This window comes from Lichenostomus cassidix, chromosome Z (genome assembly GCF_008360975.1).
Source record: "Lichenostomus cassidix isolate B80296 chromosome Z, HeHo_3.0, whole genome shotgun sequence".
Classification (NCBI taxonomy): domain Eukaryota; kingdom Metazoa; phylum Chordata; class Aves; order Passeriformes; family Meliphagidae; genus Lichenostomus; species Lichenostomus cassidix.
Window position 1 is genome coordinate 72,346,960 of NC_139511.1, and position 22,803 is coordinate 72,369,762.

Here is a 22,803-nt window from a genome sequence, read left to right on the forward strand (position 1 = left end):
AACAACATAAAAAAGCACAGCTCTCCAATCCCCCATTCCCCTTTGGGAATTGTGTTAGGGTTCAGGTAGTTTGTGCCATTTGAACTGCACATACTTTTGAAATGGCAGATCTGGGTCTGCATTAGATAAGCAACACAATCTGCAACAGATTGTGTTGCTTATCTAAAACAGAAAGACTGTCACTTCACCCTGTAGTTTTGTGTATTAGTTCTTTCTGTTTGGGTCAGTCACTGTTGTGTCCACTGTAAAACTATTTTGGCAAGTCACTTAGGATAAATCCTTTTGCTTTTAGCACCTAAAATACGGTTATTTCAATGATGATCATCTGAGCTTAAAATTAATATAGCTAATAATGTCCATTCTATGTTTTGTGTAATCGAAGTAAATTGGAGTTATCTCTTAAATTTAAACATAAAGTGTAAGTGAGGGCATTCTTAGGTCTTTCATTATTTTAAAATGTCTCAGTATTCTCATTTCTTACATAGAAATAAATTCAATTTAGAATAGTGAGGCTGAGCCCATCAGTGCCCAAGAAGGGGGAGGTGAGGCTGGCAGAGGCTGTGTCTCCTGGGGCTCTGTGTGTATGTAGCCTTTTAGCATTTGCACCTTTCCCAAAAGCATTCCTGAGCACTGCTTCTAAACTCCTCAAACATTCAGCAGTTAAAAATAGTTCAGCAATTGGAGGGGAGTGCTGTTTTCAGCAGGGCTGAGCTCTGCTCCTTAGCCTTGAGCAAGCTGCACGTTGTTGCCTGCCTCAGTTTCCCCCGTGGACAAAAAAGTTAATAACCTCTTCAGAGCTCTCCAGGATCCACTAATGGAGAACTTTTTGTTAAGAACAAAGTGCTGTAATTATTGTTGCTGTTATTACTGTACTTGTTCTGTGTGTCTTAAAGCTTGGGGTGATACACCTAAATACGGCTCCGTGTCTCTGCCTTGCAGAGACACTGGTGGCTCCAGAGGGCAATTCAGACCACTAAAATTAGGCCTTTAATTTTGGATTTATTTTAATCGGGATAGTCCTCTGGAGATTTCAATCTTTTTTTCCTCTGCCTGTAGAGGAAACGTAGCAAATTTTGAATCTCATCCCTGAGGTTGGGATTCATCTTGCTGAGCTTGAGCACTGTAAAATTGAAATGCGTGGGTTAAGGTAGTGTCCAAGCTTTTTCTGTTTGCTGGAGAAGGAGGGAAGATGGTGCTGGTGATGCTCCAGGCTGCAATTTCCAGGCTGAGGTTACCTGACTCTGAACTTCCTCTCTCTGGCTACAGTGGGAAGAGTTCAGGTGATGAGCTAAACGCCCAAATGTAAGGACGATGAAGAGAAATAATGACTTGTAATAGTAGAATGGTTTGGGTCAGAACAGAGCTTAAGGTTCATCTTGTTCCTGTCCCTTACCATGGGCAGGAACACTTTCCACTATCCCAGGTTGCTCCAAGCCCTGTCCAGCCTGGCCTTGGACACTGCCAGGGATCCAGGGGCAGCCACAGCTTCTCTGGGCACCCTGTGCCAGGGCCTCACCACCCTCACAGCCAGCAATTCCTTCCCAATATCCCATCTCTCCCTGCCCTCTGGCAGAGACAGGACAGTCATTCCCCCTTGTCCTGGCCCTCCATCCCTTGTCCCAAGTTCCTCTCCAGCCCTGTTGGATCCCCTTTAGGCTCTGGCAACTAAATTCCCAGCCCAGGTCCTGCCAGCTAATATCTTGTGTTAGCTTTGCAATGATAAACAGCCCATGCAGTGCAAAGGGACAGTGCTTCTTAAGGAATGGCTGCTTTTAACCTACAGCTGAAATTTTACGCTTGAATTCCCCTTTTTGCCTGTGCTGCCATTAAAATGAAGTAAGGGATAATAGGAGTGTGGATCTTGCAGCATGGTTTAGGCTGCTGAGTGTTGAGATGTGGCTCTAAGAAAAGCAAGGGAGAAGGTAGCAGATGAGAAATTACTGAATTTTCTGTGCTGCAAACTTAAAATGAGAATTGGTATGTGCAGACCTGGATTTTTGTGCATGTGACTTCTGATTCAGTTGTTCTGAGTGGAATTAGTTTTGATGAGCTGTGTAAATTAAGGGAGAATTGGACACTTGGAAATGCTGTCCCCCTGATGACCTCTGCCTCTGAATTCTTTGGGGAAGGAAAAAAGAAAGCAGGCTTTCCCTCCCCCTTATAGCATTAAATGTCAACAGCTGTACTTTGCTGCTGGTACTTATTAACTTTCAGCCTTGCCTTTTTCAAGCATTTATTGCTTTAGAAATGAATTAGTGCTTGTCACCAGGGAAAAGTACCTCTTCTAGCTAGCTTGGGTTCTCAAAAGATGTAATTTTTCTGAAGTAGATAGTTTAAATGACTGACCAGGGAACCTCCTAATTGTTCTACATTAAGTCTTGGTTCTGGCATGGTTTGTCTTGATGTCTGTTTTTTACTCTGTTGAAATCCTGTTACAGTCAGTAATTACGAGTAGTGTCTCTATTATAAAGAAAAGATGATAAATTACACCTATGGTTGTAGTTAATCCTTTTTACCTTTTCAACCTGAAAGCATTTTTTTTCACTTTATTTCCTAGCAGAAGCCAATTGTCCTTATTTCTTGGTACCACACATTCACTTTGCATCACATCACTGGATGATCACGTAGTTGGCTAGGGAGTTATTATTTATTTCCAAATTTAACCACTCCTGTCCCATCTGTGCAGCACTGAAAAGGAAACAGGCTTTTGGGAACAGGGAATTTTTATAAGATTTTTTTAATATGCCTTTACTGCAACTTTCATCTACTTGTTGCCTGCAACATCTTTATTGTTTGGTTTTGTGTGGGTTTTGTTTACTTTTTTTTTTTAACACATGTAAGCATTTATGCTTATTTCTTCGTTTATAAATGTGGGGACTCTGAGAATTTGTTGCAGCATCCTGGCCATTTTATTGGCTTTGTTGGTCATTGACTAATGATAGATGTGGATAAACCTGGTGTTGGGGGTCTTTGCAGATTTCCAGATCTAATCCTGAAAGGCAAGGCTGAGAAAACCAAAGATAGATCTCTGCTGTGATTGCTTTGTAAATAGGCAGCTTGTTTGGGGCTTTTTTTTCCCAGATTGTTAAATTGGTGGCTATTACCCTGACAAATATAATTACAGTGTGTAAATTATATTGAAAATATTTTTGTCTGTTTGATGTATACTGAATTTAAGCTAAGTTATAAGGTGTGCTCTTTGGAAGTGTGGAAGATACAAGAGTGGAGCTACAGATAACAAGTTTATGCTTGTATTTCCTACTGATGAAGACTTTCACAAGTTATTTCTATGGGTAGGTGATGAGAATATCACTCTGCATGTATATACATTTATTATACATTTTTGCATGATTATACATGTAGGAGTGGTACAATTTTGACTTGAGACTATTGGTGCCTTTTGTCCAAATACAATTTTACTCGTGCAGACACGTCTATCTAAAAATCAAATTTCGCTTCTGCTTTTGGAGGTCTGAGTCAGAAGCAAGAGAAACAAAGGCCTGAAGGAACAGTCCAGAGCTCCTGAAATCTTAGATAACCTGTTGAAAAAAAATGGTCAAATAGTCAATATTGTACTTGACCCTCGTATCTTCTGCACTCGACTGTTTATTTTTACAGCTCACATTATATATGTTCACGCTGAACTCTGATGATAAGACTGAAAGAGAACATGCCTTGCATGATTCAGCCCAGCCCTAACTTCTGCATGTAATTTAATCATCAGCTGTCACAAATAATTAACTGAACATCAGCCAGCTTAATTTTGAACTCAGTATTCCATTATTTTGTAATTGCCTTTTAAAAAGACAAAGATTGCCTTCCAGTTAATTATCAGGAATTCTGTTCCAGTCGTAATCATCAGCGTTTCATGTTGAGAACAGTTTGGTCTTTAATACATTGGCATTTAACTACTCATTTATTTTTGTTGGGTCTGTTTTAAGTTTGTAATGTAACATTGTTTCATGGAGTTGTTGTTTTGGAGGCAGGTCTGATCTGAAATATTTTGCGAATTTCTTCATACCTTGTTGCAAAACTGATCTTTAGTACGACTTAAGCAAAATGTCACTCTCTGATGAACTGTGCTGCTAATCACAAAATAGGGGTTTCTGAAAATAGTGAGTTGAATTATATTTCAGGCATCAAGTTACTAAAAAACACCCCCTCCAAAAAAAAAACCCCAAATACCCAAAACCCACTCTAAAAACCTCAGAGAAACAGCTTTTCGGAGAAGTAAATTTGAAACCTCTAGTTCATCATGTTCTTTCTGTCTCCAACAGTCATTTAAAACTCGGAAAAGAAACCAATTTTTCCTAAGGCTTTTCATTTTATTCTTTATCATTTTAAAAGATGTCATTAGTCATTTTGTACCTCTGAAAGTCCTGTCTTCCTGAACACATTCTTAGTTTACGATTATTTTATATTATCCCATACAAATTGTGCTGTCCATGTATCACACCCATAACTAAAGGTCCTGCAGATGCTCAGCTGCAGAACTCCAAGAGCCTCCTTGGAGTTAAAGAATTGCAAAGATGCTGAGCTTTGCCCAGCTTGTGTTTCTGTCTCATCCTCATCTCTGTGGATGAAGCCTTGGCCCAAAGAAATTTTTGATCCTTTCCTTCGGGGAGGGAGAACTCCACCACTTTCATCCACTCTGGGTCAGTGAGCTGCAGCTGGGGCAGGGCATTTGAGCTAAAACACTCACATCCTCTCAGAATTTCATTATTTATCTGTTCTCTCTGCTTCCACATCAATCTTTGTCTTGAATTTGCCTGTTTTTTTCTGAGCCTCTTCTGTTTCTAGCATGCTTTCCAATTATAAGTGATTTTCATTCATCAAAAGGAATTTAGTTGGTCCTAACAAAACAGATCAAAAATAGTTTTTTTATTTCTCAAGAACAGATTTCAGAATCATGTAAGCAATTTTATCTTCCTCTTTCTTCCTTCATTATGGTGGCCAAAAATGCCTATGACAGTCATGTTGAATGAAAAGCATATTTATCACTGCACATTATAGTTTTTGTTTCTTGTTGTTCTTGGTCTTAAAAAAGAAAACACCAAAACCATTGCAATTTTGAAAAATTCCCCTGCCCTTGACAGGTAAATGTTATGAAAGGCAAGTTGCCTAATGTTAAATTCATTGTCACTGGATCAGTTTTATGAAAAAGTTAGTGTTATTCAATCAGCCCTATAATAATGTAAGCTGTCACTTGGCTTCTGTAAAATTCTCTAGACAAATATCTCGTCTGCCCAATTTAATGTCCTGTAACTTACTATTTTTTTTTTTTTATTTTAAACTGGATGTTTTATCCTTTAAAGATTGTAAATGTAATATTGTCTGTCAGATATGGACATGTTTCTGTGTTAATGTAAAAGACAATACACAAAGAACTGATACTTTGATAAACGTGTTTTTCTGACACTTGTGTTTTCCGTGTATGCAAAGGTCAAAATGTCTCTGTTATCTCAGGCTGTGTTCATTAACTGAAGTCTAATTATTCATACAATATACCACTATGTAACTTCAAGAGCTTCACGTAGGATGTTGCATTAATCCTTAAACAAATTATCTGTGCTTTTTGAGGTGCTGATTTTTAACCCATGTTGCTTTTCCCCTCTGCAGATGGACCCCCTGTTGTGGCTCACTATGATCTATCAGACACAAACTCAGACCCAGAAGTGGTAAATGTGGACAATCTGTTGGCGGCTGCAGTAGTTCAAGAGCACAATAATTCTTTAGCAAATCAAGACTCAGGATCTACCTGGAGAACCAGAGGGCTGCTGAATGAAATGAGTGCTGATACAGGTTTGTTTAAATTCTCTGACATTTGTGCCAGCATTGCAGGTGTCTCTCCCTTTCCTGCTTTCAGTATCTTTATACAGCTGTAAAAGCCCCCTATGTGGATTTTGTGAGAAGACAGGACAGGCGCTTATTAAAAAGGTCTGACATTTACTCCAAAATACAAGTGATAAAAATTGACAAATATTCCTGCAATGTATTTTTACACCAATTTTCTTAACTATTTTTTCTTCTTCATCTAATTACTACAGGGAACTTAGGTCTGGGGTTTTGATTTTTTTTTTTTTAATGAAAGTGAGCTAATCTTGTTACTGAATGACTGATTATGACAACCCATACCACCAGCTAGTCAACTGGTCCTAATCTCATCTTAAGTGTTGAGATTGTCTATGTATGTCTTTTTTTGTTGTTGTTGTTGTTTTTCCCTTCATGTCTGTAAAATAAAAGCATTAATCCTTCCCACATTCCACTTTCATTTCCAACACCCCTTAGAAAATGGGACAGCCCAGCATCAGATAAAGACGAAGGGTGAAAAGGTGCTGGTAGGTGGACATAGCATCTAGAGACAGCAAGGAAATTTCCTTCAGGAATGAAGTGGAAGAATTCAGGGAAATTCACGAAGCTCGTGAACACTGTTCAGCTTCACTAGCAAAAGAGTGAAACAATGATGTGAAATGCTGCAGTGTTTTGGATGTTAACAGGGATTATTTCCTGTCAGCATCATCCCACAGCCTTGTATGCCAATGTTTTGCCTTCCTTTCCACTCATTTTTCAACTCCCACATTAGGATTTCAGTCTGTATAAGACACATAATTATTGCCTGCCATGGTGGAGCAGAACAGGTTTATGTTTCATGCTGTGTTTCCCAAACATGTCCTGCCACAGGGGACCCACATGGGGAGTGTTGTGGTGGCTCTGAGCTGCTTTTCACTGTCTATAATGCTGTAAAGAAACACAATTATGTGGTGCTTTGTAAAGAGATGTTCCATTATTACGGAGTCTACAAGTCCATGATTTGAATATGAGAATCTCTGTGCATTATTTTCACTGTGGTCCATGGCTGGATGTTGTTCCAGCCTTTTTGAAGCTTGCCTGTGTTTTCCAAGCTTAATGGTATTTTTTGCAGGACAGCAGCTGACTGATAGCTTTTTGACCCCTAGCAAGCCCAGTCCTTTATTAAGGGATTTATTAAACAAATAGAACAGCTGAAATCACCTCTATTACATAGCACCAGTTGATCAGTACACCAAATGAATGTAAGGAAATAAAAAGTAATGTTTCTTACCAAGCTTTCTTCCACTGTTCACTTAAAATGCTGCAGTGCAGGTAGAAATTTTTCTTTCTTCCTCCACCTGTATTCAAGGGAACTTGCAGGTAAAAGAAAACTGAAAACATCAAGAGACTTCTTCATCCCTGGGAATGTTCACTTGGTCAAACATGTTCATATGGCTTTGGTCTGGTGCTACAGCCATGTCAGCAGCTGAAAGGGTGAATCTATTTTTGTCTTTTATCCACCTTCCACCAGAGCCCTGCAGCTTCAATGCACTTCTGCCCTTTTCCTACCAGGTCTATGGTTGAACACTGGGAAAGCAGAATTTTCAAATCTTGCATCTGGTTCACAAGTGTAATCTTCAGCCAGTATCTACTTTAGCAGACTTTAAAGAATGTGTTCTCATGGCAAAATAACAACATAAGCAGCTTTATCTAAGAGAAAAATCTTATTACACTATCACATCTTTGTGCATGGGCAAATATTTGGGGCTGTTTTGCAAGCCTTGGTGGTGTAGGGCAAACAAAGCATCACTTTGGGCGTCAACAGAATTTCGTGCAAAGAAATTAACAGCGTGGGCATGTTATTAGGCATGAAATTTGTATGGCCAGAGGCTGTAAATCTGTCTGTCTGTGTGCTGTAATCCTGATTAACACTCAGCTACTCTTGCAGTATTTACTCTGCTAATCATGGTTTTGCTACTGCTAATTATCTTTTTGTCGTCTGAACTTAAAGCTATGGTAATACGTGGAAGCTCTTTTGGGACTCCAGTTTATACCTCTGGGGATTCTTTTTGGGTCTATAAGAGCTGCTTTGCCGCTCTGCCAGACATTACCTTGTCAAGAAAAAGAAGGGTGGTGTGGCATTAAAGCAAGATATTATAGCCATACCATTCTACCCCCTGCCATGGCAGGGACACCTTCCACTATCCCAGGTTGCTCCAAGCCCTGTCCAGCCTGGCCTTGGACACTGCCAGGGATCCAGGGGCAGCCACAGCTTCTCTGGGCACCCTGTGCCAGGGCCTCACCACCCTCATGGGGAAGAATTTCATCCCAAAATCCCATGTAGCCCTGCGCTCTGGCTGTGTGGAGCCCCCAGCTCATGAATCAAAGCCTCTGAGCACTTCCATTTCATGTTTCACAGTCTGCCCAGCCACTACTATTAAAGAAGTACCCATGACCCATTTCTAGGCTTTCCAACAGTCAGTGATGTTTGCCAAGAAATGTTCAGCTGAACTGCAATATTAAGAAGAGACTGCGTGGGCTATTAATTTTGTTTTAAGTTGAGCTGACAAATACTTTTTACATTATGAAGCAGAAATTCCTCCTTCAGATACCTGGCAGCACATGGGTTTCCTTCCCATGCTAACCCTGATCAGATCACCAAGAATCTTGGTTTTCCAAAAGCTGGACATACAGCATGGTCTCTGATCCTGCACAGGAGCAGGAGAGGAACTTTGGACAAGGCATGGAGGGACAGGACACAGGGAATGGCTTCCCAGTGCCAGAGGGCAGGGAGAGATGGGATATTGGGAAGGAATTGCTGGCTGTGAGGGTGGTGAGGCCCTGGCACAGGGTGCCCAGAGAAGCTGTGGCTGCCCCTGGATCCCTGGCAGTGTCCAAGGCCAGGCTGGACAGGGCTTGGAGCAACCTGGGATAGTGGAAAGTGTCCCTGCCCATGGCAGGAGGGGCACTGGCTGAGTTTTAAGGACCCTTTCAACTCAAACCATTCTATTATTCTATTTGCTTGCATCTTTTCCAATTGCTTAGAGCACTCATTAGAAAGTTTCCCTGGCACTTGTTTTAAGTTCAGTTTTTTTCTCTGTGTCCTTTTATTCTCCCTGGGGGTATAATCAGTTCTGCATGTTCACGTACCTTTGAAATTCTGTGGATCATTATTCCTTCTCCTCCTCCTCTCATCTTTGAGGAGGTGTCCACTCAAGCTAGATAGACATAAAATATTCACCTACTCTCAAATTTCCTGCTCTCCAAATTACTCTTCCTCTGTGTAGTACAGCTGAGCAAGTGGTTTCTATGAAGTAGGTAGTATCATCTACTTCACGGCTGCCCAGCAGCCCCCAGGCTAATGATAAAGAGAGACAGTAGAATTAATCTTCTTTTTTTACTGAAAGAAAAAAAGAGTAGAAGTTATATCTTTATAATTAATTGATTTTTTAAGAAATCTGTTTTCTGTGAGAGAAATAATAATTTCAGCTGCTTTATGTTTCCCATGCAAGTGTTATCTTGTATGACTCAACACAACTTCACTAATTGGGGTGAAGAACCTTCTTAGCAGCACTTGGCAGAAAAGGCAAAAATGTGCCACACTTGCTGTGAGTATTTAGGGAGGGCTTGTGGTTTGGCAGACTGATGAACTGGATGGCACTGGGGAACTCTAATAAAAAACCAGCCCTGCTTCTTATGGGACTCATGAAAACTACTTTTTCTTTTCAAGTATTTATAATAATGTTAGAGCAGCACAGCCAGAAACTGATGAGTTTGCTGTGGTTTTGCACTGACCAGCTTGCCTTGTTTTTTTATTTGAAGAAATTACATTAATTTTCCTTGATGTGTGTGATGTTTCTGTCCCACCTATATGCTTTTTTTGCTACAGTATCACTGCATTTGCTTAGATTGTTTTGTTTCTTAATGTCAAAGAGGTTTAGGAACAGTCTAACTCTTAGCACTGTCATAACATTGCAGCTGGAAATTCTAGTTGTTCTTGGTGCAACAGTCAGGCTTTGTTCACATTTGTGTGACAGCACCATCAACCAGAGCTACTGACCCTGGCTAAATCCAGTGCTTTTCCTGCATCAGGTGATAAACTGTGGGTTTAAAACTTGGTCTAATGAGATTTTCTAATCTTAGTGTTGTTTTGGGGTTTTTTTTGTTACCTTGGGAAACCCCTTTTCTGTCTGATTTCTGAGTTGTTTAAGTTTTTAAACACTGTCTGTATTCCCATTTTCCCCATCTGTAGGTCGTTTGGATTCAGGCTTCCTTGCAGGTGACAAAACCTCTTGTGGTAATGCCCAGGCCAATGAAGAAATTAGCATTGCCTCTTCTGACAGTGAAGTAGAGATTGTTGGAGTTCAGGAACATGCCAGGTATGAATTATGTTTTTCTTGCTTTAGTGTTTCTTTCATTTTATCAGAATGGCTGTATTTCCAAAATAGTAAAGGAACAATTGCTGACCTTCTGTAGTTACCCATCCATGAGTTATGCCCAAAAGGCAGCAAATGTTGCACTTTTTTTTTTTTTTTCTGTTCTTCTGGTCATGGTAATGTCAGAATGTGTTTTTCTTTAGAAAGTTATCAATTTGATAATGATTCAGAATAAACTTGTGATTCAATATAACATATTAACTGGCTAAAGATGTGTAGTATAAAAATACCATATGTTGAGATACTAAGTGTACATACATCAGGAATTCAGATTTTAAAGGAATATGTGAATATGCAAATAATTAAGTGAAAATCTTTATGTGGGTTCTTCTTTCATTTTCAAAATATTAACTCAAGGTTTTTTAACAGCTTCCACTTTATTTAATTAATCAGTAGGTATAAAGATACTACCAGCTTTTCAATGGCTACTGTAATAAGATAGCCCCTTTAGGTTAAAAATTGGATCATTATGAATCTTGGTTTTATTTCAAGATACAAGAGAGGTCAAAGTAGATGAGGATAAGGGTGCCAGAAGTTTCTCTCAGTCAGAAACCTGTCCAGCTGTTCTTCTTGAATGGTAGGCATTTTTTGATGTTACTCCTAATCTTTAGTCTATGGTCTTTCCTTGGCTTAAAATATTATGAAGCAATTGAAAAAAATGACACTTTCTTATAGTGTGGAGTGTGAATTTAATGGAATAAAACTAAGTTAAGACAGAACTCAGACAAACTCCTTCTAAAACCTTTCTGTTTCTGCTGGCTGGTGGGTGCTTGGAGGCAGAAAAGGGGTGTGAGGGACAAGGAACAGAGTTCCTTATTGTCCCTTCACTGCATCTTTCTTGAGAAAAGAAGGAAGGTGTGCAGGACCCAATTTCCCAGGCAGGAAACTTCATAGATAATGTGGGCACAGCCCAGTGCTTTGCGAAAAAAGGGAAATTTTCAGGTCCAGAAAAGGGATTTAGTCTTTGCTTTTAGAACAGTGGAAGTCCTTGCGTGGCCAGCTGTTCTGGAGGATGGTAATTCCTTAGGAATTAGGAATTACCTTAGCAGCTCTCCTGGCTGTTGATGCAGCAGAACCCAGGGCTTGGAGCATCTTTGTGCTGATGGTAAGGGGTGTGGATTTGCCCTCCAGCCCTGGCTGGTGTAAATCTGTGCAGCACTGCACACAGGACCCTTGTGTTGCTGTCCCCTCCTTGAAAGCTTTCCATGCTGCTGCTTCAATAATACTCACCCTCTACAGGAATGGAAATGTGAGCTAAAGGCAGAGTTGCAGTCTAAAATGAGTTTTAGTAGATACGGACTGAAATAATTTCAGCAAATCAGACTAAAAGCACTCTTCTATGCTTTCCTTTGTCCCTGTACCCATCTCCACAGACCAGCGTTTACTGCCTCCCTTGAAGACTCACTCACACATTTCAGTTGTTTGAATCCTATTTAGAGTTTTATTTCTCTTGCAGGTCTAGGCTTGCAGTTATGAAGTATTGATGGGCTTCTGACAGGGTTTGGACAAGGTTTAGGTTTTTGATCAGTATTTTCTGCATGCTTAGTTAGTGTGGTGTTTGGATCCTGGTTTTGATCATGCTCCCTGTTCCATGTCATCGTTGGGGTGGTGTGAATCGTGACACCCTGGAGTTTGTCCATCATTTGTAGTTCTTCAGATTGTTAGTGAATTGGTGCTGTTTCTCACTGGGATATTACTTGGCATCTACTTAGGACACCAAGTCATGTTTTTTGGTTTGTTTAATTTGTCACCAGTAGATTTTTTTTGATCAAGCATGCATATAAACCAGTTTTCCTCTAGTTTTTCCTAGGAGATGTTTTTTATCCCTCCTTTTTTTTTTTTTTTTTTTTTAATTGCCTTTACTTGGTATCTTGCCTTAGCTACAGATTGGAAGCATGTTCCCTGAGCTCATGTTTGACTGAATGTTTTGCTGTTGGCTGCTTGCTTGACTTGTTTGAGGATAAATACTTTTATTTTTCTGAGGTGTCATTTCTGTGAGATACTTTATGGCTTGGTTTTCATCATCTTCAGGAAGAAAAGGTAGTGTTAGCTTTGCCTAAACACTGAGGACTGTTATGAGAATGATGCATCACAGTTCCTGAGACCAAACATCATATTTAATTTGCTTTGTCTGCAAGCTTTTCTTGCCAGTTATGCTTAAAAATATTTCTCCTTAAAAGAAAGGCTTAAAAGAAAGAAATCTTGTACATTTGCCTGAGTTCCAGGGTCTTATTGCTAATTGTTTGTAGATATATACTGTAAGTATGTGTTTTTAAGACTGACTAAGTAATAAAAAAGCTGTTCTGAGCATCACATCTAAACCTAAGCAGCATTTCTGAGAAGGCAATGAGACATTTATATTCAGAGATGTTACGGCCCAGAGAATGAGATTTTTCATTCTATTTCATGAAACTCCAACCGGAACCAAGACAGCTGAGCATAACCTAAGCAGCTTCAGAGAAAATAAATAGCATGAACTTAAATTGGAATAAATAAAATGTAAATGTCAGGGATATTTGATCAGTGCAGGAAATTTGAGTTCCTGAAATACACGTGCTTTCACAAAGAAATGGGAAAAGGTTATGCCAGCAGCCAGAACACCTCGTGTTTATCCATGCAGCCAGGATACAGCCACAGCCACCACCAGTGCTTATGAGAGCAAAATAGTTTTTGGAGCACTAGGTATCAAATTTTACTAGTGCCTGTGTAGGATTTACACCTGGAAATGGAGTGATCATCCTAAAGCCTCTAGTAAATTCCTGTCATCACTTCATCATACAGCAGAATTATTCTACCTTTCATTTTGCTTTTCTTATTTCTAATTGCTATTAACTTATGCCATGTATCTTGCTTCAGCAGGGCACTGGAGCATTATCTTCAAATACACCTTTTAGTCTCATTGGCTGTAGTCACTGAAAGCTTAAATGTTTTGCTGAAGTGGGGCTGAACTGTTGTCAGTGAGCATTTCCCAGTGTGTTCATAATTTTTAGTTAAAAAGACTAAAAAAAAACCCAATTAGACGTAACAGCTGTAATAACATAATTAGCAAGATCACTTTTGCAATTCTTGTAATGAAAGTATCATTACCTCCTTGTTTTAATATGGTTTTGAAAAGTAGCTTTCCTTTTGTCTCAGGCAGCCTCACTTCAAATTTTTCTCTTTTTAAAAAGTCCAGTAGGTAATGTTTCTAGCACAAAACTGTGCAGGATACACATGGTGGGGCAGGCTTCTTTAAGATCCTTGGGATCCATACACATATTTTTTAAGGAGTATCATGTTACACCCCCTGACATTCCTTCAGAATAATTTAATCCCCACCAAATCCCCGAATTTAAATTTAGCTTTGTTCACCGGGTGTTTGAGATGCCACAGACTCTTCAAGCGCAGAACCCAGCTTGGAGAGGGATGTGCTAACCAGATACTGATGACATGCTGGAGGTGGGGATCTCATGGCTGGGTTGAGCAGTGACCCTGACACTGTGTGTCTCCTGTCCCACCACAGGTGTGTCCATCCCAGGGGAGGAGTGATCCAGAGCGTGTCCTCCTGGAAGCGCGGCTCGCCCTTTGGCAGCGCCCAGCCTGCTCAGACATGGACAGCAGTGGCTCCCCAGCAGAACTGGTCCTCGCCCCCAGAAGTGGTGGACCTCACTCTGGACGAGGACACCAGGCGCAAATACCTCCTGTAAGGCTGTGTCACTGTGCTCCTGTCCCCTCCCTGCCCTCCCTGGCACAGAAGCTCAGTGGTCAGAGCGTCACCTCCGGAGGTCCTTGGCACTACGAAACCCAAACCTGTGGTGTTTCTCCATGTCCACAGCAATGTAGTGTGATTTCAGTTTCACTTCAGATGGTTTTGCCTTCTCTGAGGAGGATTCCTGCCCAGAATTAACAGCACTAAATTTAAAACACATCTGCAGTTACTAATGTGTGTGTGTATATCTGACGAAATAACTGCGTGCAAACTTACATCCTCCCACCCTCCCCAGCTCCCAACTCCAGAACGTTTTTAATTTGTCAGTACCTTGAGTTTGTTAGTAGAAGTTAGTGTGTTGCTGTGTGAGCATCAGTGATTTTGAGAAATGCTGTGTCCTCACTGATTTCAGTGGAACTGGGGGGTATTCAACACTTCCAAAATTTGGGCCAGGTGTGCTTTTACCCAAGCTGATTTGGTTATGTTACCAGCAGGAGGGGTTGTCTTCAATGCAAACGGCCCATAACAAATGCACTGAACAGCTTTTAATTAAAGCGTTTTTATTTTCAATGTAATTTATAGTTTTTACTCTTCAGTGCTGAGTCTTCTGTCTACTTGACTGCTGTGTTTCACTGGCCAACTCCCACAGCTTGGAATTGCTAAAATAGTAATAGTAGTGACTTAGGAGCAGCTGATCATTGCAAAAGCACAGGAGAAGGTAATAAAAAGGCCCAGCATCCCTCCCCTTTTTAATTATAGATGAACTTTTTCACCTTTATCTAAGTCTTGCCTGGAGTAGATGAGGGAGAGAAATGAAATGTTTTACTCATAGTCCCCGTTTCTACTGATGCTTGTTTGCTTCATTCACCATCTCAAAAAAATAAAAAACAGATCCCAAGCAAATTCCAAAGCCCCAGCCTGGCAAACGGGTGTTCAGCTGGGACTCATTCCTGGAACTTGTGGAGCCACTCAAGTGCTTAAAACTCTGTCCTAAAAGATGTTGCAGGATCATGGTCAGAAACTAACGTTGTGGGTTTTAATTTTTTTTTTTTAATTAGTAATCTGCACCATATCCCTGGCTTTCAATCATGTCTCTCGTGCTAGTTTTGGAAATGCCATATTTCAGGAACCACTTTCTTCCAGAATATTTACCGAATCAGTGGAACTACTCACTTTAGCGGGTAGTTAAAAAGACCAAAACAAAAAAACCCTGCAGTTCCTGTGATGTATATGGAAATTCCTGCCCCTCATCTGTCATTTTTAGCCTTTCTGAGGGTAAAAACCAAAGATTAGATTTTAACAAGATGATATTATTCACTTTGAACATCTACTGTGCAATTAAAATGGTCCTTCATATTCTGGATGTTTCTATTGGGAATTTTGTACAGCTCTGCTGTTAGATTTTTTACTATTTAAGGCTGAACAGGGGTGGTCAGGGCATGGGAAGTTCTGCTTTCCTTTCATGTTGGCTGGTTTCAAAATTTATTTGGCTTCCCATAATTTTATCTGTGGGCAAAATAAAAAAGTTAGAATAGAATTACCTGTGTTGTCACATAAAGGATAAACAGCCCAGCAGGTGGTATTGTTAGTAACAAACAACTGTTTCTTCCACAAGCAGAACACTTCATACTGCACTTTACAGAACAGCTAGGTAAGGATTGATATTCCCATTTCCAGCTTTCTAGAACATTGAACATAAGTGTCTTGCATGGCCAGAAAAATATCTGTGGTGTTTTTAGCAACCAGTTCCTTAGTGTGGGAGGGATGGAGGGAGGGGAGTGTGGATGGAGCTTGTGCTGCTCTGCCCATCCTTTCTCATCGTGTTTCCATCACCTTTGGGCTCACTCACCTGCTGTAAAGGTAATTTTGAAACAGCCACCTCTTGTGGCTACTGCTTCTCATTTCACAGAGTCTTCTGAAGATCAGTGAAGAAAGCTGCAGGGACCTGTTTGCAGTCCTTCCGTGAAAAAATGCAAACTAACTCTCCTTGTTTTTCAGTTTGTATATGATGTGACTTCCACGTGTACATAAAAATGACTGCTTCCCAACCAGACTTCCTCCAACTGTGCACTGTATTTGTTTAAACAGCTCATGTAAGGTAGTCTGATGCAGGTTTTCTTTTATTTAAAACACTATGTATTTTCTCTTGACGAATTTCAAGGGTAGTGATCTGAAAAACGCAATCACTGGATAGGTAGGGTATGGTTTGGTTTTGTTTCTTTTTTTAAAAGTTTTTTTTAACTTCTGTTTTTTAAAAAGAGCAAAAATGTGCCTGGGTGGTTTTTGCTCTTCTCAGCAGGAAAGAGAAAAGTTAGCCATTGTATGGCTGAGAACCAATGCACTTGGGGCCTGGTGCAGAACCCACTGGGGTCAGTGTGGGGCTGCCCATCGACCTCAGTGTGCATTGGCTCGAGCCCTTCAGGGTTTAGCAGTTTTCCTGAATTGCTGGAGTGTGAACTTGGAATCTTCTGTAGTGAAGACAAATCATTGCTCAGAATATAAATGTTTAAAACGTGCTACTCTAGTTAAAAATAAAATTCGATCCTTCTCGACACTCACTATTTTAGTTCTCATTTTCCATCTAGTATTTAATGGTCTTTGGAGAGAAATAATAATAAAACAGAGTGTTATATATATATATATATAAAAATATATATATTTTTGGTGCAAGATGAGACCTTCTGTTTTTTGAAACAAGTCTGTAGCATAAAGGTTAAACTATTTTAAGACAAAATAAAATAGAGTGTATTATTTAAACAGTATCAATTTGGTTGGGTTTTTCTTTTTCCACTTCCATCAAATGTGCTGCTGTTTGTCATGTCTCCAAATTAAATCCATAAGTTCTGGGTTACAGCTCCCCCAAATTTGTCACTGTTCTCCCCTGTAACACATTTAATTTTGCATTTTCCATAATGTTAAAGCGATTTCCTGGCTGAAAAAGCTTCATTTTAACTCTCAGACCAGGGCAGGACCAACAGTACTCCCTGTAGTGCTGGTTGGGGTGCCAGGGGACCTGCAGGGAGAAGTGTTTGCTGCCCATTGCAGAATTCCAGGACAGTTTGGGTTGGAAGGGACTTTCAATTTCACCAGTTCATTCCAGTTCTCCCATGGCAGGGACACCTTCCACTATCCCAGGTTGCTCTAAGCCCTGTCCAGCCTAGCCCTGGACACTCCAGGGATCCAGGGACAGCCACAGCTTCTCTGGGCACCCTGTGCCAGGGCCTCACCACCCTCACAGCCAGCAATTCCTCCCCAATATGCCATCTCTCCCTGCCCTCTGGCACTGGGAAGCCATTCCCTGTGTCCTGTCCCTCCATGCCTTGTCCCCAGTCCCTCTGCAGCTCTCCTGGAGCCCCTTTAGGCCCTGGCAGGAGCTCTGAGCTCTCCCTGGAGCTTCTCTTGTCCAGCTGAACACCCCCAGCTCTCCCAGCCTGGCTCCAGAGCAGAGTTGCTCCAGCCCTGGCAGCATCTCCGTGCCTCCTCTAGGCTCTCCAGCAGCTCTGTGTCCTCCCTGTTTTGGGGCTCATTGTGCCTTGCAGAATCCCTTCCAGGAATGCAACTTTGGCACAGCCTCCACCTCCCCACACAGCTGAGTCCTTCAACTGACTTTATCCCCCTGTCCCATCCTCCCAGATTTCTTCTGCCAGTGAGTGAGACTGTTTGACTTAGGGAGTGATGCTACAAGGCAGGTCCTCTCTGACCACAGGGATGGTGCCAGGGAGAACTGGCAAAACCCCAAAATTGTGTCAGGGAATTTGGAGCCACAAGCAAAGAGGAGGATGGTAAGCACAACTGCACTGCGCTGGACTTGGGGTCCTGCTGCCTGCCAGCCCCCTCACAGGCAAAATGGAAATGGGAATAGAAATAATAATAATGATGATGATAATAGTTCAGTACATTTCCAGGGTTTTCCATGTATTTATCAGGTTAGAAAGCTCCCAGTGCAAATCAGGAAAGCCATTTATCCATGTATTTTAATACCAATACGGATAATGAAGGTAAAGTGTTGGTTTTCAGCCTCACCAAGTCATTGGCATTTGTGAAGAGTGAAAATACAAATTCTGGGCCTGCTGGTGGTTGCTGAGGTGAGCACCAGTCTCAGATTTTATTTTGTGTTTATCAGCAGTTGGGAGAGAACAGTGCCATGGAGTTCAGCGCAGATGTGGGAAGAGGACAGATAATATATCTCCTGAATGTTTTCTTCCCTATCACCAAGAGATAGCCAGAGTCTGTAGGCTTCAGGATACACTGAATGGAAAGCTTAAGATTTCTCCTGTGGCACTTGGCACCTCCTTATGTAGGAGACACTTAACTTTGTGGGAATTGTTATTTCCAGGGCAACACAAAAACTGATCAAAACTACCCAACACCGGGTTAGATACTGTATTGTGTTTTCCCCAGTGAATTTGTTGCCAATGCAGATTAATTTTGTGGCTGAAAGTTTAGTTTGCCTGCCTTGAAACGAGGACTGAAAGGGTTTTACTGAGTGGATTAGTTCCCCAGCCCCCTGGAGAATCTGTAAATGGTGCTCTTTGCTGAAGGCATCACCTCCCTCGGCTGAAATGCTACCAGTTTTGCCTCTCCTTTCTAGGATTGTCATCTCTGAATGTCAGCTGCTGTGGCTTTCTCTCCAGAGCACCCCAGGGATGCAATTTCCCTTCTGTCTGCGCAGGGAAGAAGCAGAATGCTTGCAAAATGCAAACTTGGGATGGACAAACCCTGAATTTACTGACAACTTTGGTGCAAATAAGGTGAAATCCTCCTGTTACTGATGCTAAAGGGCAGACAAGGATCTAACCCTTCCCCCAGTCTATATCTTGAGGGTTTGAAAAGCAAATGCAATCCCGAGAGTCCTGACGACTGCTGATTCACAAATGCCCCTTGGAAGTTTTCTCATGGATCTGGTTAGTCATCTGGATTTGCAATTCAGTTTAAAATTAGAATTGAGTGCCAGCCACTGGGAAGGAAACATCTTTCAGACAGTCTCAGGGCAAAGCTGGAGTGGGCAGGGGGAAAGCTGTCTGGAAGTTTAATTTCAGATAATTTTCTACACTTACTCGCTGCATCGGCAGCTTTGGGTGAATCCAGGGCAACTCATCAGAGCTGGGAAAACAAACAAGAGCCCTCTGTCAAATTCATTTTCCATTGCTGTAGGTGCTGTGAGTTGAACACAGAGCTCCTGGAGCCTGACTGGTGCCTTTTCCAGGGGGTTCCTCCATGTGCCTCTGATGAAAAGCCATCTACAGCAGAGGAGTGCATTTTCTTTGTCCCTGGCTGGCCTGGGATGAATGACACCTCAGATTTTCCTGTTTTGTTTCTTCCAGATCCTTGTGTGTCTACTTCAAACTTGGAGTTGCTGAGCTCCAGTGAACCTCAATGTCAGGTCAATCACAGAATGATTTGGGTGGGAAGGGACCTTAAAGATCATCTCATTCCATCCCCCCTGCCATGGGCAGAGACACCTTCCACTATCCCAGGCTGCTCCAAGCCCTGTCCAGCCTGGGCTTGGACACTCCAGGGATCCAGGGGCAGCCACAGCTTCTCTGGGCACCCTGTGCCAGGGCCTCACCACCCTCACAGACAGCAATTCCTTCCCAATATCCCATCTCTCCCTGCCCTCTGGCACTGGGAAGCCATTCCCTGTGTCCTGTCCCTCCATGCCTTGTCCCCAGTCCCTCTGCAGCTCTCCTGGAGCCCCTTTAGGCCCTGGCAGGAGCTCTGAGCTCTCCCTGGAGCTTCTCTTCTCTGGGTTAACATACTGAGACCAGAATACAAAACCACAGTGAGTAAATCCTAATAAAAAGGGGGATAATTCAAAAAACAAAGCCACAGCACGTCTCACACAAGGCCTAGCAAGTTGAAAATTTTTATTTCATCCTGACAGCAAAAGGAGAATGAGCCCCTGCTGCCCACCCAACAGACCTCCACACTTCCAAGCATTTTCTGTGGTTGGGATGCTGGGAAAACACAGTCTCAGGCCATTGAAAAGCCCATCCCACTTGGAGCTGACAAATCCTTGGCTCCTGGCACAACCTCTCCTTCCTCCAGCCATTTGTATAGAGGAGGAATTAGGGCAATTTTTAAAGCAGTCTCACCTGGTCATGGCACAATGCAGGGAGTGAGGTCTCCTTGAGAAGCTGAGCTCCCTGACAGCCAAAAAAGGTCTTATTTTAATACTTTATTTTCCCAGTAAGCAGCAGGATTGCATACTGCAGGGAAGTTTCTGGAAGGGTGATGCAGAGCTCCCTTATCCTTCAATGGCCAGTGGGAGGTCTTGCCTTGGACCAGCATGCCCAGCTTGTGCAGGGGAATAGCAAAACTCCAAAATGCTCATAAAAGTTCTCAAAAAATGCTCCAAAATTAGCTTTACACCTGCATCCTCTCCTTCCTTGTGCCCTAGGGGAGAAACCCATGTAATTCCTAGAGCTCTAGGCTCTGCCCAGCCTGCTCCCAACCCCACAGAAAGGCTGGGGAGGGGCTGGAGGCGAGGGCTCTCAGCAGCATCCTTTTTGCAAGGCAGGTAATAGTAATGAATTTTACTGCAGTTTGGCCACGGATATTTTCTCTCAGGAAGGCCGGGCTGGAAGCAGCCCCTGGGAAGGCACTAGATGGCACCAGAGCCAGAGGATACAGGATCTGGACTGCCGTCTCACCCTCCTCTGCATCCCCCAGAACGGGGAAAGTGCCCTCAAAAACAAGCAAAGGCCTTCTGGATGAGAAAAAAACAATTTTTTTTTGTTTTCCCAATGCTGCTGGACTCAGTTGCCTTGGTCAGACCCTGTCCATGCAGCCAGCATCCATCCTAAGGCAGGGAAAAGGGCCCTGGGAAGAGTAAAAGATATAAAATAATCTGGATGTAATACTGAAATTAAATTAGCCAGCTGTGATTTTGAGCTAATTAACCACTGATGAGTCGTTTCTCCAGATATTAAGCCCGGGATCTGGGAATGTGGACAGGGGGTGCTGACCCTGCCTTATTCTTGGTTATTGCAAACCAAGGAGCTGATTTAATAAATAAAATGAAAATTAAATTTTATTTATGAATGTTTCATATTTCGTAAATAAAATACACAACTTTTTGAGGGGCAGAATTTGTGGCATTTTGCAGTGAGATGTGTTTCCCAGAGAGAGCTTTCCTTTCACCACAATTCTTGCAGTGCTCATGGTTGCATCCCAAAGCTGCTGCTGCTGCAGGCAGCTGGTGGGATAGTGGGATGGGGAGAACATTGGGGCACTGCCAAGGAAAACACACCAAATCCTCTGCTCCCCAAAAGTAAAGGCAGGATGGAGGAGAGAGGATGAATTTGGGGTCATTCTGCTCAAAACAGGGTAATGTGACACATCCTAAAGCCCAATACCTGCCCCTGCCTTAGCCAGGCACAGAGTCTATAATGAATATGTAAGCTTAAAACTCTAATTGAAAGGGAGAATTTAATCAGCCCCAAGATCCCACCTCACACTCAATGCAGTGAAACTTCACCAGCTCCCATTTTGCAATAACTATCACAAGTCAGAAAAGCCCCACCTTTATTTTGTTGCCTGCCACACCCATACAAATGGAGAATGAAATTCCTCGAAGAAAAACAATCCAGTTTTGGCAAAATGTTAGGATATAAATGGGGCATCATAGAATCACTGAATTGCTTTAGTAGGAGAAGCCCTCTAAAGTCATCAAGCCTAAACCTCCCCTGGCCCAGCCTGAGGCTGTTCCCTCTCCTCCTGTCCCTGTTCCCTGGAGCACAGCCTGACCCCCTGGCTGTCCCCTCCTGTCAGCAGCTGTGCAGAGCCACAAGGTCCCCCTGAGCCTCCTTTGCTCCAGGCTGAGCTCCTTTCCAGCTCCCTCAGCCTCTCCTGGTGCTCCAGACCCTTCCCAGCTCCGTTCCCTGCCCATGGCTCATGATACTCATCCACCATAAATTGTGCTCCCTCATGAAATTATATGTGCTGGGTCTCTCTGAGCTGCTGTGAGTTCACAAAAATCTCCCTTTCAGGGTGAGAGAAAAACTACCTCCTGGTTTACCCAGGAGGAAGTCCTGGGCCACCTATCTGAAATAAGCTATGCCAAAATTGTTTAAAAGTGTTTTCTTTCTTTCCTCCCAAATGGCTGCTCTTTGCAGATGAGGTTTTCACCCATTTTCTTACTTTTTTCCATAAAACTGGAAAATTGAAATGTTGAAATGTTACACTTTAATTAAATGCATAATGATTTCTTCTACTTCACCCCCCATTCTTTTCTTCTTTTTCCTTTTTTTTCCTTTTTGAGAAAAGTAAAGAAGCAAGGTAAGAAGCAAAAGAGAAAAGAAATTACAGGGAGGTAGAAAACAAAGGAGCAAAATAACCCGGGATTAAATGTCAGTGTAAAGAAATCTCAAAAAAAGCCCTTCCAATTTCTGAATCCCCACTTGGGTTTGTGCTGCTGTTGCCCCCAGGCATGGAACAGTCATGTTTGCTGTAGAGAGTTCCCCTCATTTTTCACCCTTTGTCCATTCTTCACGTTGCATTAAATTTTTTCACCATCACTTTTTCCTGGAGGTTCTCCAGTGTTGGTCTCCCAAGCTCAACAGGCTTTTTGTGTCCCCCACCTGAGATCCGAGACCCTCAGAACCCCAAACCCTTCTGAGATTCCATGGCTCTGCCATAAAATGGCCTCTGGGGGGTGTAGGATGTCCCTCTTGAGCAAACCATGGATACAAAACTGCTGGATAAAGCCCTTCACGGGGGGCTGTGCCACTGTCCTGCCTGAGGTCAGACAAAAAAAACACCCTAAATTTTAAGAAAATGGACTCATCAGTTTCGGAGCCAGCTGAGCCCATCCTGACTTCCTAAACGGTTTCATCCCAGCTCGGTTTTGCAGAGGTGGTGAAAAGTCCCATGTAAGACTGAAATTAC

At 42.2% G+C, this 22,803-nt stretch overlaps 1 protein-coding gene across 1 annotated transcript in view; it reads left to right on the top strand.

The window, feature by feature from the left end:
• ARK2N (arkadia (RNF111) N-terminal like PKA signaling regulator 2N) overlaps positions 1-16,676 on the top strand; it is a 30,138-nt gene extending 13,462 nt beyond the window's left edge. Inside the window, exons 2-4 of the mRNA XM_085043311.1 lie at positions 5,620-5,802; positions 10,043-10,169; positions 13,729-16,676. Of these exons, the coding sequence (XP_084899437.1) occupies positions 5,620-5,802; positions 10,043-10,169; positions 13,729-13,912 (494 nt within the window). The 3' untranslated portion in view covers positions 13,913-16,676. The remainder of the gene's footprint in view (positions 1-5,619; positions 5,803-10,042; positions 10,170-13,728) is intronic.
• The last annotated feature ends 6,127 nt before the right edge of the window (positions 16,677-22,803 follow it).